Source organism: Sorex araneus, chromosome 11, assembly GCF_027595985.1.
Source record: "Sorex araneus isolate mSorAra2 chromosome 11, mSorAra2.pri, whole genome shotgun sequence".
Lineage (NCBI taxonomy): Eukaryota > Metazoa > Chordata > Mammalia > Eulipotyphla > Soricidae > Sorex > Sorex araneus.
In genome coordinates this window covers 31,986,373-32,006,632 of record NC_073312.1, presented here as the reverse complement: position 1 = coordinate 32,006,632, position 20,260 = coordinate 31,986,373, and the positions used below count along the sequence as shown (strand labels likewise).

The following is a 20,260-nucleotide window of genomic DNA, read 5'->3' as shown; positions in this document are numbered from 1 at the left end:
TAATGGATCATGACTCTGTCTTTTAAAAAAAAATTATGCTTTTTTTCTGTTGGTAATAGATCACTGTCACTGTCATCCCGTTAGTTTGTTTGAGCAGGCACCAGTAACGTCTCCATTGTGAGTCTTGTTGTTACTGTTTTTTGGCATATCGAATATGCCACGGGTAGCTTGCAGGGCTCTGCCGCAGACGGGATACTCTCAATAGCTTGCTGGCCTCTCTGAGGGGATGGAGGGATCAAACTGTGTTGGCCGCATGCAAAGCAAGCACCCTACCCACTGTGCTATTACTCCAGCCCGGTAATAGATCATTAAATATCATTGTAATAAGGTACCTTCACAAATAAGAATTTTCTGTTTTGGAGTTACATTGTTGATTACTACACATTTGTTTAGTAATTTTCTCTATCACTTTTGCCAATAGTTTTTTTTCTCATCTGTGTAGATACTTAAATCACTGGTTTTCTCTGTGATCAGTGCTCTTACAGAGAGTTGCCCTTAGATGCCTATATTAAAAAAAAAAAGTAAAGTAAAAGGTGGATTTCTGTTTGTATCCTTGGTGAAAACCAGTGGAGAAGTTTCTGAAGGCTCTAGGGATTGAAACCATAGCTGTTCTCTGTGTCACCCTCCCAGTGATCAGAACACTACTCTAGTCCTGAGAATTCTATCTCTTTTGCCACTTTGGAAACTTTATCTGTGGCAGAAATGCCATTCATACTCTCAGGAATTGTCTGCCTTGGAAAAATATAAGAAGAATATTAGTCATGATGTGTCAAATGTGCAAGACACTGATTTAAGCACTGCATTTTGTACCTCAACTGACCTCAAAACATCATCAGATCCAAGTGACCATTTAAAAAGTTTGTGCATGGTTAATAGTTGTTTCAGTGTAAGGACTAATTTGTGGGAACGTCGTCTCTTCCATCTTTGTGAGATTACACCAGTAATGTCATTATAACAACATAGAGTGCCCAGATCTGTCCAAGGGAAGACTTTCTGATTATTTAGATCATCTTTGATTTCTCTCAGTATTATTTCATGTAATTTATATTAACATTGTTTGTCCACTTTAATAATCATAGCCCATGTGTACATACCCACTGCATTTCAAACTTAATTCAGGAAATGAAAATAATGTTTTGTGAGTATACTGTACTAGTATTTACTTGACGAGTAAAAAGAGGCTTCTAAAATCTCAGGGCTAGGAAAAATGGAGGCGTTACTAAGACCGCTCGAGAAATTCGATGATCAACGGGATGGTGAATATACTGCTCTTTTTACTAATATCAGAGTTTTTTAATTAATTTTAAAATTTTGTTTTCCCCTTTATATAAACACTGTGGTTTGCGGTGTTCATGATGATTAGAGTTACTTTGAACTGAGAAATTTAAGTACTATGTGAAGCCAATGATAACAAGGACATGAATATCAAGAAATTTCAAACATTCAGAAGACTTAATTCTGTTTTATTATGTTTATACATAGTATTTAATATATATTTGCTCACTGATAATTACATGAGCAAAATAAAATTAACGCAAGCTGAGGGATATGTTTGCAAATACATACTCTTGTATGTTAATGATATCTTCCACATGTAGAACTTCCCCTTGCTATTCTATATCACATCTTTACCTCAGTTCTTTTTTTTTTTTTAGTTTTTGGGTCACACACAGTGGTGTTCTGGGGGTTACTCAGGAATCACTCTTGGGGGACTCTGGGGGTGAGGGTTTTTTGCAGTGTCTTCTAAATCTGTATTTATTCTTAAATTTGTTTTCTAAGTCAAGATGCCCATTTCATTAAATGTGATATATAATATTTTATGATACTATATTGTCTTTGTGAATCTATTGTTTTGCTAGAATATATTTAAGGTTGAGCTGCCATATTAGCTATCATAGAGTTTCAAAATACTCACAATATTGAATTCATATAAATTTTACACTGAGAAATTGTAAAATCTTGAATCAGATATTTGTATCTTCCATGACAAACATCTAGTTCAGCTTTTTCTAATAATTAATATTATGCTTGTCTACAATTCAGAGTAGATTTATTATTATCCTCACAAGTAATTCATGTATTCATCTCCCATTCGGGGACTATAATGATATTAGCATAGTTTAATACAGTGACCCTGGAATATCAGAATCAAGTGCCTTCCAGTATTCTTCATCCATGCAGAGTATTTTTTTTTTGTGGTTTTTGGATCACACCTGGCGATGCACAGGGGTTACTCCTGGATCTGCACTCAGGAATTACTCCTGGTGGTGCTCAGGGGACCATATGGGATGCTGGGATTTGAACCCAGGTCAGCCGCGTGCAAGGCAAACGCCCTACCCGCTATGTTATCACTCCAGCCCCCACACAGAGTATTTTATAATAAGCCTTAATTAATGTTGATTCCTCTCACCCAAGATGATATCTACTATGCTCTTCCATCTTAATTTGGGATAAAAAGGAGAAAGAGAGAAAATAGCACATTCAATCTCCTTTTATTTCTTACTGATAAAGATTATGTTCATGACACATCTAACTGTGAGAAAAATCTAATAATCAGAAATTCTACGTAAACAAGGGATTAGATACTGGAAAATGACCTTCTAGTCATCTGATATTGTGTTTTATCATACCATATCATAATATTTTATAAAATATAACTGGAATCTCATAAGTTGCTTAATTTTATAATGTGAGCTATATTGGATCAGCTTTAGTTCTGGAAAATTATTTCTCAAATAATTTTGTCAAAATCTTTTTAGGAAAAACAGAGTCAAGAGCTGATATTTACTTTAGAAAATTTGGTGACCGCTGTATTTGATCTATTTGGAGCTGGGACAGAGACAACAAGCACCACACTGAAATATGCTTTGCTTCTGCTGCTAAAGCACCCAGATGTCACAGGTATCACCAGCAAGTAGACTGGGAGAATTTCAGAAACATCTTGATAAACACAGCAAAGGCACACAGAGAGTCTTGTTTTTCTTAGAAAAACTTCACTATTCAGCTGTCTGACTACTTGCTTAATCTTCTAAAATGTAATAAGGGGGAAATAATGGGAATCTTTATATAATATGAAAACATAATTAGGACAAATTAAATCACAGTAGGGAGCAAAAAAAAAAGGAAAACAGTGATTGAATTTCATGGGTGGTTATCTGTGACAGGATGTCCATCATGAATTGGCAAGAACTACATATTTGTTTGCATATGAAAAAATTTAGTCTGAACAATACATGTATTATTAGAGACCTCTCCTGTACTGATCATGCACTGTCCAGAAGTCAGGAAATAGAAAATATAAATTATCCATTTTAAAGCACAGCTCGAAATTTTAGAAATCTACTGAATGTTTCTTAAATCATTTCCATTGACAGGAAAGTATTGTTAAAGGTTATATTCACAATAAATTTAATAATCTTCAGGTTTGTTTTAACAACTTACCATTTCTTTATATTTTTGTGGAATCAGGAACTTAACTTTACTCACCCATATGATCTACATGATCTATATGCATGTAGGTGTCACCACATCCACAGTAAATTTTTTTGAAAAGATCTCTCATTTGTGGGACTAAAAACAGATACACAGTGAGGGAACAACTAACGGTCAAAGTCATTATAACTAGAGATTTTGAGTTTATGTGGGAAGGGTGGTAGGAGGAGCCCTTGGGACACTGGAGGGAAGTGGTCTCTCTGGTGATGAGTGTGGTGTTGAAATGATGTATGCATTAAAAGTATCAGTAACAGTGGCTGGGTTGATAGCAGGACTGGAGTGATAGCACAGCAGGTTGGGCATTTGCCTTGCACGTGGCCACCTGGGTTTGATTCCTCTGTCCCTCTCGGCAAGCCCAGCAAGCTACCGAGAGTATACCACCAGCACAGCAGAGCTTGGCAAGCAACCCATGGCATATTTGATATGCCAAAAACGATAACAGCAAGTCTCACAATGGAGATGTTACTGATGCCTGCTCAAGCAAATTGATGAACAAAGGGAGGATTGTGCTACAGTGCTACAGTGGAGTGATAGCACAGCGGGTAGGGTGTTTGCCTTGCATACAGCTGATCTGGTTCAATTTCCAGCATCTCATATGATCTCCTGAGCACTGCCAGGAGTGATTCCTGAGTGCAAAGCCAGGAGTAACCCCTGAGCATCGCCAGATGTGACCCAAAAAGCAATATATACATGTATATATATATACATATATATACACATATATGTATATATATGTGTCTTTAATAGTATTATACATCCTGGTACACTGATAAATATGACAAAAGTTAAAGAAGTCTGGAAATAGCTTTAAAAAACACTGAACTTCTGGCAGTTTTCTGAAACATATAAAATATAACTAGCAATAAGGTACTCCATTGATAAAATGAGGCTGTAGTCTGTCAGAATAGGTAGTTGTATTGAGGAAAAACTTTCATGTCCTACAATTTTAAGTTTCAGTAACTGGAACTTAGAGTCAATGAAAATAGAGGAATAGACTGAGGGTAAGAACTCTTTCTGCTGTCTTCCCTCCAAAACTTCTTTAATGTTTACTTCAGTAGGGTAAGGGACGTTTTCTCCCTGGAGAACCTTAATCTAAGGGCCTGACAGGAAGGCACAGGAAAAGTGTGATGTGCACAACTGAAAAGAAAAATAAGAATTCAGTTCTTGAATTCAGATACCCTCAACTACTCTTCTGCCTTCTGAAATTTAGGAAACTGATTTTTAAAAAGAAGCAAAAATTAACACCCTCTAGATAGTGAATTACTGTAGAGAAGGCTTCCCTGTTTTCAATAAAGGTAGGTACTTGGTTGTCATTATTGCATATAAAGCATACACTGCCCCCCCAGCACACACACAAACAGACACATAGGTTTAAAGAATTTCACATCAGTATTGAGGGGAGATTAGGAACATTACAGAGAGATTCATTAGGTTCTATAAAATAGAAGAGAATTTAGAACCGCATTACAGCATTAGAATTCTTTTTTTCCTTTGTGGGTTTGGGGTCACACTCAGCAATACTTAGGGGTTACTTTGGCTCTTCATTCAGGAATTATTCCTGGAGGGGCTTGGGGGAACATATGGAATACCAGAAATTGAACCTGAGTCAGCGACATGAAATGCAAATGCCCTACCTGCTGTACTATCACTCTGGCCCCATTATTAGAGTTCTTAACAGCAACTGTTTAATTGTGTTTTAGTGAAAGTATACCCAGACCTGTATGTTTGATAAAATGCCTCCACATCCCCACACTCACTTTCCCCTTTACCCTCTCATTGTCTGAGATTATGTCAGGAGAAATAATGAACTTCAAGAATCTGGGGAGCTTGTTTAGAATGAAAGTGTCAGGAAGTTACAAGATACCCGGCCAGGAAAATAGAAAATTCAAAATAGAATTCTGGATAAACAGTTATCAGAGGAGATACAAAGAACAAGAGTAGTGCTTAATTAGCACAGTATTCCTATTATTATCAATTATTAATGCAATACATATTTTAATTCAGATTTGCAACAAGCTATCTCAGAATTTAGAAATAATTGTACATCAAAATATTCTTTAAAAGTATAAACTGAAATGAAGATACATTATTAAGTGGAATAAAATAACCCACATTTTGCATAATCAAGTTTTCCTACTGGACACTTGGTTTGCACAGTTAGAATTATGTTAAAATGTATATTCTAATAGCCAAAAATTGTGGTCTAAGTATATTAGAGGAATAAATAAGGATAATATTTGTGTGTGATTGTGTGTTTGTATTTCTACATGACATATCTTCTGTGTGAGATGAGGCTAGACATCAGAAAGTCTAAAAACAGGTAAGAAATAGAAAGGAGTTTAATTTTGAAATGAAGAATAAATTTGAAAGAAACTTAAGCTTCAGCATTTAAAGCATTTGGCAAGTCATAAGATGAAAGTAGCACTCTTAAAAATTGAACACACTAACAAAACACAATTATGCTACAACACCACATTTTTTTTGTTTATTTTTTTTATTAGTGAATCACCGTGAGGGTACAGTTACAGATTTACACATTTTCATGCTTGTGTTTCCGTCATACAATGTTCAAGAACCCATCCCTCCACCAGTGCCCATTCTCCACCACCGATGAAACTGGTATCCCACGCACCCCCCCAATCCCAAACCCCACCCCTACCCCGCTTCTGTGGCAGGGCATTCCCTTTTGTTCTCTCTCTCCTTTTTGGGTGTTGTGGTTTGCAATAGAGGTATTGAGTGGCCATAGTCTACTTTCAGCACGCATCTCCCTTCCTGAGTGGGTCCTCTAACCGCATTTTACTTGGTTTTCCCTTCTCTATCTGATCTGCCTTTCCCCCCAGCATGTGAGCCCGGCTTTCAATCCATGGAGCAAAACTCCTGGTACTTATTTCTATTATTCTTGGGTGTTAATCTCCTATTTTGTTATTTTATATTCCACAGATTAGTGCAACATTTCTGTCTGTCTTTCTCTTTCTGATTCATTTCACTTAGCATGATGCTTTCCATGCTGATCCACTTATATGCAAAGTTCATGACTTCATCTTTTCTAACAGCTGCATAGTATTGAATTGTATAGATGTACCAGAGTTTCTTTAACCAGTCATCTGTTCTCAGCCACTCGGGTTTTTTCCAGATTCTGGCTATTGTAAACAGTGCCGTGATGAACATATAAGTGCAGTTGTAGTTTTGACTATGCTTTTTGCTTCTCCGGGATATATTCCCAGAAGTTGTGTTGCTGGGTCAAATGGAAGCTCAATTTCAAATTTTTTGAGAAGCGTCCATATTGTTTTCCAAAAGGGCTGAACCAGTCGACATTCCCACCAGCAGTTTAGAACAGCCCCTTTCTCCCCATACCCTTGCCAACAGTGGTTGCCTTTGTTCTTTTGGATGTGTTCCTGTCTCTGTGGTGTGAGGTGGTATCTCATAGTTCTTTTGATCTGCATCTGCCTGAGGATTATTAGTGACAAAGAGCATTTTTTCATGTGCCTTTTGGCCATTCGTATCTCTTCCTTGGGAAAGTTTCTGTTCATTTATTTGCCCCATTTTCTGATGGGGCTGGGTGTTTTCTTCTTGGAGAGTTCAACTAGTGCCTTATATATCCTTGATATCAACACCTTATCAGATGGGTATTGGGTGAATATCCTTTCTTATTCTGTAGATTGTCTTTGTATTCTGGTCACTGTATCTTTTGCAGTGCAGAATCTTCTTAGTTTAATATAGTCTCATTGCTTATCTCTGTTTCCATTTGGTTGATCAGTTGTGTGTCATCTTTGAAGATACCTTTAGCTTCAATATCGTGGAGGGTTTTACCGACCTTCTCCTCAATGTACCTTATGGATTATGGTCTGATGACTGCAACACCACATTTAAAGTCATTGTAATTGAATTTGTTTGTGGACCACACTTGGCAGTTCTCAGGGCTTAAGCTCAGGGATCACTCCTGGCAGTCTTGAGGGACCATAGGGGCTGCCAGGGATCAAACCCAGGTTGCGCACATGCAAGACAAATGCCTTACCTGCTGCACTCTAGCCCCTGTAATTTAATTTTTACTAATAATTATTAGATATAAAATTAATATTCCTATTTTTATTTTTAAATAGACTAAAATTTCTTAATTTCATTTATACTTTGAGACATTATTTTTCATTATCACATGTGCTAGTATATGTGTGTGGAGAGATGTATCTTATATGTGAGTTAAATGCATTAGCAAATTCTGAAATGTAGCTGGTGCGTATAATGATGCTAGGACTTACATAATGCTTTGCATATTCCTGAAATGGTAAACACATGTGGTACTTATCATTCTCTTTTTTAATGAGTTTTACTTGCATTTCATCAGCTAAAGCCCAAGAGGAGATTGAGCGTGTGATTGGCAGACACCGGAGCCCCTGCATGCAGGACAGGAGCAACATGCCCTACATGGATGCCTTGGTGCATGAGGTCCAGAGATTCATTGACCTCCTTCCCAACAATTTGCCTCATGCTGTGACCCGTGATGTTAAATTCAGAAATTACTTTATTCCCAAGGTAAGAATTTTTTAATTATTGTTGTTATTCTGTTCTGAGTGGTTCTATTGAACAGACCCACTGTTCTGTTCATTGAACATTATGTGTCCAGTCATCTAAGAATACAAGATAAGTGTACAAAAAAGGTGATAGAATCAATCTGCATATTGGTTGTTGGTATCAATGTCTGTTATAAGATGATGAAATAGAGCACATTGCATTGATGTATTTGTGGTTTCCTCCTCCTGTGTAAAGGACATTTTCAAATACAGGGACCCAAAGAGTTACCATCATTTATTTATAAAATTTTATAGATTTAGTGCTTGCATTTAAGTCATTTTTGAATTCAGGTAAGAATTTTAAAAAATTATTATAATCAGTGTTTACAATGAGTTTAAATTCAGGTAAGAGTTTACATAAGTTTTTTATTCCACTGTGGCATAATAGTTATGTTTCTTTTTATTTCTTTAAAAATATTCAACTGTTTGAACAATATTTAATAAAAAATACTGGCTGCTTGAGGACTGGAGAAATAGCACAGTGGGTAGGGCATTTGCCTTGCAGGGCCGACCTGGGTTCGATTTCCAGCATACCATATGGTCCCCTAGCACTGCCAGGAGAAATTCCTGAGTGCAGAGCTAGGAATAACCCCTGAGCATCACGGGTGTAACCTCCTCCCCCCAAAAAAAGAAAGAAAATATTGACTCTTCTTATTTTTACTTTTTTAAGCTTAAGTAAAATTTTTTTATATTACTTGCTTAAAACATATGAAGGAACAATTATTAAAACAGAGTCACAGATCTTTTACATAACAACTTTAAGAAATGGAATTTTCAACTTTACATTAAAAAGTTTTAAAAACTAAAAACAATAAAATATATATGCTTAGCATTGTCTAATATATAAATTCTTGTGTATACATTTAGATGCATTTAGAGATATAGAAGCATCGATCAACACCTTAAAAACTTCAGTATATATATATATTTAATAATAATTAATTTTTGTCCCAAGTTGTTTTATAGCATTCAAACTCAAGTAATCATCAATAAAATAATATTTCATATTTTCTTTTCAATAAGTGTTCAAAAAATAACATTTAATTTGGCTATCTTTCCCTTTATTTTTCTGTTATTCTATTGCTTTTCTTTCAATTCATTTAACTTTGTGGTGTCTGGGACAATAGACATGCAAAATATTTCTGAGCCTTCTTTTGTGTGATTGCTTTCCAGAGATTAGATTTTAGTCACAACTTTGACCAAAAAAGCACATAGGTGCTTTGTATGTCCCACTGACTATGGAAGTGGATCATGTCATTTATGCCAGTATTAATTATTCTGTTTCAGTAATTTTTAAGGAGATATATGTTTGGGTATTTTTAGATTTTGCTTTTGTTTGTTTTTGTATGGTTTGGTTTTTACATTTCACTAATGTGAAACTAGGAATGACACTTCAGTGAGTTATAAACAAGATACTGACCAATAATTTCCCAAAAGGTTTAGCCTAATGGATAAAAACTGCTTGAATCAGTTATCGCTTATGAGGTATTGCATATGATGATTTATCTAATTTTATTTTTCTGTGCATCTAGTTAGGATTAATCTCAGGAAATTTGATACATATTTGTTTTAAATTTTTTGAGATAACATCGGTTTATAAACATGTAAATGTTTACACACTCATAAGGTACACACTTTGCTAGTAGCATAGTGACAGTAGAATCCACCACAGTACAGTGGTTACTTTTAGCCCACTCTCCTTCACAAGACAACTTAATTTCTGTGGTAAATCTTAGAAATTAAAAAATATATATTTATTTTAATGTATAAAAAAGTCACAACTGTTAGTATAATTAATTCTAGAGCTAAAATTTATTAGATAACAAACTCCAATATTAAAATTGATAAGTATAAAAATCAATTTTTATAAAAATTGTTATATCTCATCACTGGGTTGTTAAGTCCATATCTAAGAATTTACTAGGCTCTTTGTTGCTAGTTGAGCCTTCTGTATTATTGTTTCTGTTTGTTGAGTTTGGTTGGCTTCTATGTTACTTTAGCATCCAATTGGGTGTCTTTCTGCTGGAATTTCAGCATCTTGAGAAATTAGGAGGTGCCGTGTGGTCACATACCAGAGACTTCAGGATCTTTGGTCTGAGCCAATAAGTTAGCAAGGTGGTGGATGGGGGATGTGATTGTGGCTGCCTGGGCTTCTTGAAATATGGGGCCTGGGAGGAGGCTTCCTACCCCCACACTGAGAAGACCCCAGATTTCCCAGCCTTGCTACCAGGGTACCGGAAATATTTTGCAGTTTGGTGTCTCTGGAGAGAATATTAGTGAAGTGGTGGAGTTAACCCTTGGTGTGGCTCCAGCGGTGGGGTGTGAGTACAGCTGTTGGGGCTTCAGCAGGGTACTCAGCCTGCCTGCTTCCCGAGGGTATCCCAGAATGTCCATACATTTTAGCTGTTTGGCTTTCACCTCCTTGAAGATTTAGTCATGAATTGGTAGAACAGGACCTGTGGGTAAGTCAATATTGCAGGCAGTTGTGGGAGGTAGACATGGATGCCTAGGGAATATTTTCACTCTAAATAGTCTATTCCCTTACCTTCTTACTTTACCACAAGTGAATGAAGTCACCCAGTATTTGTCTTTCACTTTCTGACTGACTTCACTTTAGCATGACATCCTCCAGTTCAGGTTAGACTAAGAAGCAAGAGTTCATCTTCCCTCATGGCTGAATAGTTTTCCATTGTATAGGTGTTCCACACCTTGGTTCATTCATCTGTCATTGAGCACTTAAGTTGTTTCCAGATCTTGGCTATTGTAAGTCATGCTTCAGTGAACATAGGGTGTGCATATATCTTTTCAAATAAGAGTTTTTGTGTTCTTGGAATAGATACTTGAAGTACAATTTATGTGTATATGGTGTTCTATTTTTAATATTTTTGAGGTCTTCATACTGTTTTCCATAGTAGTTGAACCAGTTTATGTCCCTACCAACACTGAATGAAGGTTCATGTTTCACCACTTTTCTGCTGGCTCTCATTGTTTCTGGTCATTTTTATATATGTCACTCTCACTATGTGAGGTGCTATCTCATTCACAGTTTTATTTAATAATCACTGATAATAATTATTTTTCCCATGTGCCTTAAGGACATCTTTATCTCTTCATTGTTTACCTCCTCTTCCCATTTCTGATGGGGTCCTCTGTTATTTTTATTGCAGTTTTGTGTACTCCTTAAACATCTTCATCTTCAATATTGGCTGCATGTCATATTATAATAGTGAATAATTTACCCATTCAATACGATGTCTTTTGTTTTAGTGAGTTTCTCTCATAGTGAAGAATCCTTATAGCTTGATGTATTTTAATTTGTTCATTATGCTTTTATTTCTCTTATTAAACAACTAAAGAATTTATAGTCAATATCATTTTTCCTTCCATGTATTTTATGTCATAAAATATGTATTTTATATAGTTCTTAATCCAGCTTGAATTAATTTATGTGCATAGTGTGAGAATGTGCTGTATTTAAAAAATTTATTCCGGGAGGTCAAATCCAGAGGTACTCTTTGTGCCAGGACCATTCCAAAAACTGCCAGATTCTCAAGGCATTCTCAACAGTTCTCAGGGTGCCAGGCTATGTATGCCATGTGTCGAATCCAGGGCCTCTCTCACCTTTGGCCTTATAGCCCAAATATTTTTTACAGTCACTGTCACTGTCACTGTAATCCCCTTGCTCATCGATTTGTTCGAGCGGGCACCAGTAACTGTCTCTCATTGAGAGACTTATTGTTACTGTTTCTGGCATATCCAGTACACACGGGTACCTTGTCAGATTTACCGCCCGGGCTTGATACTCTCGGGAGCTTGCCGGGCTCTCCGAGAGGGACAGAGGAATCGAACTCCGAATTCCGGTCGGTCGACCACTTGAAAGGCAAAAGTCCAACCGCTGTGCTATCGCTCCAGCCCTCGTTATCTACTTTCTTACTGCTACAACATGTCCACTATTGTAGTGTCAGGACCCCTTCACCATTATCTCCTGGTTCCCCTCTCACCAGCATACTTAGGTCATGGTTCTCTTGATCAAACTTGTAGTTGTTTCCACGGGGAATTTTGCAACCACGTGATTTTTCCATTAGATTTAAAATGAGAGGAGTCACCTAATCCTTATACTTTTTTGTTCTGGTTCACATAACAGTATGGAATTACTAGAATTAATTAGAATTCTAATTAATTATAGAATTAATTAGACAACTAATTCCATCCAGTAAACTATCAAATTTGATTTTATTTCATAGCTGAGTATGATTCCATTGTGTATACACCACAAGTTTTTTATCATTCAATTGTTGGGCATTTGGATTGTTTCTCGATCTTGGTTGTTGTGAATAATGCTGTGATAAACATAGGTGTACGTGTGTTTTTTAAAATTTTATTGAATATTTGTAAAACCATTACAAAGCTGCTCATGATTAGATTTCAGTCATACAATGATACAACACCCATTCCTCCACCAGTTCACATTTCCCACCACCAATGACTCCCATTTCCATCCCACCATTCTCCAACACTCCCTTCTACCTGCATCTCTCTACTTTTGCACATTGTGGTTTGCAATATGGCTACTAAAAGGAGGTCATCGTGTTTGTTCAGGGCATTTTATAATTTTATTGGGAAGGTAAGGCAGGAGTAGCTTTTTTAACTGCATGGATTTTGGTGCGTGGACGTGACTGCTGAGGCTTCCAGAAGTACAGGGAGGTGGAGGAAGGTAGCCCAGCCTGACCCCCTGAAGGCCTGTAGGTTTCAGTCACAAAATCTGTTTACTCAAATTTTCAGCAGACTATATCTTTGTGAGGTTTGTCCCAAGATGGTGGAGTCTGGCAAGAGACATGCCAGTGATTTTGGATTGTGGAAGCAAGCAGCTGGAAGTGAGGGAGGGGATTTCTGCTTGGGTGGGCACCAGGTTGACCCATGCCCCTCCTATTTTTCCTGTTCAGCCTTGCACAGGCCCGAGATTAACTGTGGCTTTTGATCTCTTTTGAGATTTATTTATTGGTCTCTGAAGCAAGGCCGATAGAAGAGCTTACATGGAGGTACTGGAGTTGGTAAGTGGGGGTGATTGTCGGAGCTTCCAGGAGTATAGGGAAGTTAGAGGTGGTATCTCATCCCAAACCCAAGAGAGCCTGGGGATTTCAGTCACAAAATCTGCATACTCAAATTTTCAACAGGTTATTATCTCATGGTGGGGCCGTGGTGGTGATTTTGGATTGTGGGAGCAAGAGGCTACCAATGAATGTAATTTATGAATAAAGATTTGATATTGGTGTCTTTAACCAATTTCGAATCAAGTGCAATGTGCAGTGTGAAGAAGGGGTCCAGGGTTTTTTCCATTTGTTTGTATTTAGCTAACCAGTTTTTCCAACACTATTTGTTAAAGGGCTATTTTTGCTTCACTTCATAAACCTAGGTCCTTTTCTATAAATTCACTGCCCATACATCTGAAATTAATCTCTGGACCTAAAATTACAGCTTGCTAATCTGAGAAACTTTGCTTCATTACCATGCAATTTTAATTACTATAGCTCTGTAATAAAGATTAAAGCCTGAGAATGAGATGTTTTCCAAATACTTTTTTCTTAGGATTATATTGGCTATTTTGTGAGTATTAAGGTTTTATATAAATAGTAGATATACATAAAATTCCATAGAAATTTTTATGAGCATGGTGTTATACCTATAAAATACATTGGGTAAAATAGTCATTTTTACAATGTTGATACTGCATTGAAAATATCATACATGATGATCAAGTGAGATAGTATTTATTCCAAGCAAGCAAGTTTGCTTTAACATAAATAATTCTGTAATTCACAGCAAGTTTGTTTTAACATGCATAATTAATATGATTCACAGCAGTATTAAGAGGACAAGAACCACATTATATATATATATATTAATTTATTTTTTATTAGTGAATCACCGTGAGGGTACAGTTGCAGATTTACATATTTTCATGCTTGTGTTTCAGTCATACAATGCTCGAGTACCCATCCCTCCACCAGTGCCCATTCTCCACCACCAATGATCCCAGTATCTCTCCCCCTCGCCCCTCGACTCTGTGGCAGGGCATTATCTTTTGTTCTCTCTCCTTCTGGGTGTTGATATTGGCAATAGAAATATTGAGTGGCCATCGTGTTCAATCTAGAGTCTACTTTCAGCAGGCATCTCCCATCCTGAGCAGGTCTGATTGTATTTTTAGATGCAGAAAAACATTTAACACAATCTAATAATCCTGGTAGAGACTCTCAACAGAATAGGGGTTGAGGGAACTTATCTCTGTAGTGTAAAAACCTTACACATTAACTCATGGATATCATTATACTTAGAGGGAAAATTGAAAGGCTTTCCCCTTAGTTTAGGCACAAGACAAGTATTATATGAGAAGTCCTTGACACAGCAATTAGACAAGAATATAAAACAAAGGAATTCATATTAGTAATGAAGCTATATGATCACTATGTAAATAGGACATCATGTTGTACAAAGAGAATCCAAAGATTCCACTAACAATGTCCTAGAACCAATAAACCATGAAGTTACAGGCTACAAAATCAAATGAAAAAATACATTGCATTCTGATGTGTTAACAAAGATATGGAAAAGAGAGAAAAAAATAAGTGATTCCATTTTTATTATCATTTCAAAAATAGTTAAATATCTATGAATTCATTTTACAAAGGAAGAGAAACACCTAGTTAGTGAAAAATTATAAATCACTTCTAAAAGAAATAAAAGAGGTCACAAGAAAGCGAAAACATAGTCTAGTTCATCAACATTGTTAAAAAGCCCATCACATGTTTTTTAATTAAGAAAAGCAAATATGGGGGCTGGAGTGATAGCATAGAGGGTAGGATGTTTGCCTTGCACGCAGCCGACCCGTGTTCGGATCCCAGAATCCCATATGGTCCCCTGAGCACCGCCAGGAGTAATTCTTGAGTGCAGATCCAGGAGTAACCCCTGTGCATCGTCGGGTGTGACCCAAGAAAAAAAGCAAAAAAAAAGCAAATATGTTGTAATACTAAACACCAGTATTTGTTACTGTGCTATTTAATTAATACAAAGATAGTATATTTTATTAGATTATATTTTTATGTATAAAAGTCTTATATGCAGATAATACTGAAATCTTCAGGTTTCATACATATTTCCATTTTATTATTGATCCAAATTAGTGAAGATACAAATAAAATAATCTATCTGATAGTGTAAGATATCAGTGTCCAAAAAAGCAGGATGGAATCTGAGGTCTAGTATCCTAGATCACATGTATTCAGTATTTAAATGCCATTGAAGACCTCGTTATTTAACATCACCACCACTAGTTTTATATGTATCGTTCTTTATTTTTATTTTATCTGATGCAAGGTACACTGACATTTCTTGGAACCAGGTATTTTTTAAAAAAATCTATAATAATGAATTGAATTATTTTGAGTATTTCTTGCAGCCTCACAACTTCTTCCAAACTGAGTTTATATTTATTTCAGGGCACAATCATATTAACATCACTGACTTCAGTCCTGCATGATGACAAAGAATTTACCAACCCAAAGGTGTTTGACCCTGGTCACTTTCTGGATAAGAGTGGCAAGTTTAAGAAAAGTGACCATTTCATGGCTTTCTCAGCAGGTAACAAATGCTTAATTCCTTTGTACTTGGAGGACAAGGTACACTTTGGGAATTAGTGAAAACTCATGTAGTAGCCATTCTATTTTTCTAAATTTAGCCTTTATGAAATTTAAAAAGTTATTAATGGTTGGTGGGGGATTGGACAATAGTACAGTGGATAGAACATTTTCCTTGCACATGGCCAACCTGAGTCGATTCCCAGCACCCACACGGTCATGTCCCCTGAGCACTTCCAGGGGTGATTCCTGCATGCAGAGCCAGGAGTAACCCCTGAGCATTGCAAGATGTGGCCCTAAAACAGACAAACAAAAGTTATTCATGATTTGGTTTCAGACACACAATGTTTCAACATGGATTTTTTTCACCAGTGTCCACTTCCTTCTCTCATTGCTCCCCACCCTGAACCCCATTTGCCTCCTGTCTACCATTCTGCTCCTAAGAGATGTGCTTTTAAAAAAACTCTATGCCAGTTTTTGCACTGTGATTTACAGTACTGTTGCTGATAGAGTTTCATACATACACTTTACCATCTTTCTGTACCATCTCCTCCTCCTGCTTGAACACTCCCCTCCATCCTAGATATTTTGCCCCTCCCTATCCTATCCCCTAGCATTCTCAAGTGTCATGTTTCCTACTGAAGACCATTTCTTATGTTCTTTGTTTCTACTGTCTTTAGGCATATGTTGTCCCACCATTATCGTTCTTTATATCCTGCATATGAGAGAGATCATTGTGTGTGTCCCTCTCTCTCTCTGACTAACTTCACTTAACATGATACTCTCCAGGTTCCTCCATGTAGCAGCAGCAAATTTTCTTTATCTTTTCTGATGACTGAGTAATATTCTATTGTGTATATGTACTATAGTTTCTTTATCCAGTAATCTATTCTTGGACACTTGACTGCTCACACAGGGTTGATAGAATTGCTGTCTTTTAGTGAAACATCAATCTTAGTATCTGTGCATTTCCTTTTTATGATAATCATTATTGATACAGATCACTGGAATTTTGGGTATTTCACCCAGTTTTTTAAAAGGTTAGAAACACAATTTAATCTAGGTATTGAAAATATGAATGAAGGGCATATTAAAAATAACAGAGTAGTAAAATTTCTAAACTTCTTGGTTTATTGAATTTTCATAGAGGAAGTAATTGCAGAAATGTGAGGTTATGAAGAATGAGAACAAAGTGATGGAATAACAGATTAGGAACAGAAATTTCTACTAATGCATGTTTATTTTTAGAGAAACACTGATCAAAATTTTACATGTCAAAATAGCAATTAGAGGATTATCTAATGAAGTATTTGGCATAATGTGGAACCTCTGTAAATATTTACTTAAAGAGAAATATGTGTTTAGGTAAATGAATAGCATATGTGTCTACCTTTTTTTCATCTGCCTATTAAAACCTGTCTTTATAAAACCATTCATCATATAGGTATTGCATATTCTCCTTCTCACAAGAGAAAAAATATTCAAGAAATTTTTGCATTCTGTGTTTGTTATTTTCAGGGAAACGGGCATGTGCTGGAGAGAGTCTGGCTCGTATGGAGCTGTTTTTATTTCTCACCACCATTTTACAGAATTTTAACTTGAAATCTGAAGTTGACCCCAAGGACATTGACACTACCCCAACTTCCAATGGATTTATTTCTGTGCCTCCTAACTACAACCTCTGCTTCATTCCTGTGTGAAGAGTAGAGACCATTTGGTTTTTACTGTGATGTTACCTATGACTTCTGCTCACCTTAGGCTGGGTTTACCTTCTTTCATTTTTATTCACTTCCTGAAATTGCCCTGTCTACCTCTCCCAGGAACAACCAATTTACATTAAAAGAGAGTTTCCAGGGCTGGAATGATAGTACAGCAGGTAGGACGTTTGCCTTGCACGTACCTGGGTTTGATTTCCAGCATTCCATGCAGTCCCCTGAGCACCCCAGAACGAATTCCTGAGTACAGAGCCAGGAGTAACCCCTGTGCATTGCCAGGTGTGACCCCAAAAGAAAAAATTAAAATAAAATGAAATAAATTTAAGAAAAGAGTATTTCCTTAATCTCAATGCATATGTATCAGTTACTTCATTAATCTATAACTTTTGTACTGGCCACTATATATAATAATATTTACTAGTTATAGATAGACAATATGACAGAGAAAAATGATTAATATATTTCAAATTATTTATATATATTTCTCCTCTTTATATTCTAAACAAAACTTATAATTTGATGAGCCAAGTACTAGATTTTATTCCTTTTTATATCATTCAGATAAGAAAAGAAGAATGACAATGAGAGGCTTGTATCACTTGTATCACTTGTAGTCCTGTTGATCTTCGATTTGCTCGAGCGGGTGCCAGTAACATCTCCATTTGTCCCTGTCTCGAGCTGGTGTAGCCCAATGATACCTGCTTGCTCCAGGAACAGAATGAGCCTCAAATCATTTATTCAGAGATTTGAGGAAGAAATCTGACCATCTAGCTGGAGGGAGGCCACGAGGTCTTCTGACGTCCCGTGGAATCCAATAGGTAACAGCTCTAGTCCAGCGGTCGTCTCTGATTTTTGGTGCCTTGGCAAATGAGACAGCACCCTGATTTTTGACCGTCGACGGAGGTCAGAACTCCGGATTCCTTCTCTCACTTGTATGAGACATGATATTCCCAGCATAGCTCTTTAGATTCCTCTTTGGGATACCCTAATGGCATTCTCATCCTGTTTACATAGTGCGCAGGTCTCTGAGGCATATATTGGTGGAGGAAGAATGGTGGAATTGAATAGATGTGTCCAAGTCAGAGGTTCTTTATTCTCCTAACCACTTCTTCGACGCATTTGAATGCATTCCATGCTGCTCACTTCCTCCCGCATAGTTCTGGCATCAAGTCGTTCCTCATGTTGATTTCTCGGCCCAGGTACACATAGCTGCTGCATTCGGAGATGTTCGTTCCATTGAGAGCAAATGGAGCTTCAGGGACCAGTTTGTTTTTCATGAACATCGTCTTCTTGAGATTCAGCTGCAATCCGACCTTTCCACACTCGAGGTCGAAGTCGAACAGCATTTGTGCCGCTTGGCTAATCTTTGGCGTTATGAGAACGATGTCATCAGTGAAGCGGAGGTGGTGTAATTGCTGACTGACTCTCTTCACTCTCATTTCTTCCTATTCCAGTCGTCACATGATGTTCTCAAGGGCAGCACTGAAGAGTTTCAGTGAAATGGTATCACCCTGTCAAACCCCTCTCTTTACATCAATGATCACTTCCTTGTAGAATGGTGAGATCCTGGTGGTGAATCCACAATACAGCTCGCGGAGGATTTTGATATACTGAGTTTGAATGCTCTGTTTGGTCAGGGCTTTGATGACCACCTCTCTCTCAACAGAATTGAAGGCCTTCTTTATGTGGATGACCGTTAGATAGAGCGGCATCTTGAACTCTCGCAAAATTTCAATGAGTTTGGTCACTGTGTGGATATGGTCTATCGTGTTGAATCCTCTTCGCAACCCAGCTTGCTCTCATGGTTGTCCTTCATCTAGTGTTCTGCCTATTCTATTCAGGATGACACGAGTGAACAACTTGTAGACGACAGACAGCAGACAGATTGGGCTATAGTTGCCAATGTCGTGGATGTCTCTCTTCTTATACAACAGAACGGTCCTACTGGTTTTCCACTGAGATGAAACCTTGCATTTAGACAGGTAGCATGTGAAGAGTTGGGCCAGTGTATTGATGAGTACTGGCGGCAGATTCTTCAGGTGTTTGGGTCTGACTTTGTCCCGGACCAGGTGCTGTTCGCGTCTTTACCAGTGAAATGGTGTGTCGAATTTCAAAAGGGAGGACGTTGGGAACAACATATCCATCCTGCGGAATTTGGTATGTGGGCAGGTGGACATGGATGTCAAAGAAATCCGAGTAGAAGTCGTGAATAATCCTCTCCATTGCCTTTCTGGAATATGTGATAGATCCATCGGGACGTCGGAGAGCAGTCATCTTGGTCTTGTAGTTGGTGAAGGACAGGTGAGCGTTGCGAATACTTTTCCCGGCTTCTGCTGCACTGGCCAACACTGCTGCTCTTCTCTCTTTGAGGTCTTCCTTTATCACATCTCTGCACAGCTTTGTGAGCTCTGACGTTAGCTTGTAGTTGCCTGAGGCTCGTGCCAAACCACGTTGACGAATGAGCTCGAGAGTTTCCAAAGACAGGCGTCTGTTTGTGGCTTTCTCACTCTCCGCATTCTTTGCACAGACATGAAGGTGCTGAACCAGTCAATCGTATTCCTCGTCAATGTTGTCAAGGACCTCATCTTCCCACGTTGCTGCAATAGTGCCAAAGAGCTCCCAGTTGGTGGTCACTCTGGAGGTTCTCTTCTTAGACTTAAATTTTCCAGACTTTTCTCCCTGCTCTATGAAGTAGAATTTCGCACGAAGGAGACAGTGGTCTGATTCCATTTGGAATTTTGTGACAACAGCGACATCGGTCAGGCAAAACCTTTGATTGGATATAATGTGGTCAATTTCATTGTGGAACTGTCCACTGGGAGACTCCCATGTCTAGCATTTAGATTCGGCCTTC

General features: G+C 37.5%; 1 protein-coding gene across 5 annotated transcripts in view; it reads left to right on the top strand.

The window, feature by feature from the left end:
* The window catches only part of LOC101539748 (cytochrome P450 2C15-like), a 31,707-nt gene extending 14,316 nt beyond the window's left edge, over positions 1–17,391 (top strand). For all 5 annotated transcript variants that reach the window (XM_055118972.1, XM_012935827.2, XM_012935828.2 and 2 more), the window contains 4 exons: positions 2,760–2,901; positions 7,835–8,022; positions 15,554–15,695; positions 17,210–17,391. In XM_055118972.1, the coding sequence (XP_054974947.1) occupies positions 2,760–2,901; positions 7,835–8,022; positions 15,554–15,695; positions 17,210–17,391 (654 nt within the window). The remainder of the gene's footprint in view (positions 1–2,759; positions 2,902–7,834; positions 8,023–15,553; positions 15,696–17,209) is intronic.
* The last annotated feature ends 2,869 nt before the right edge of the window (positions 17,392–20,260 follow it).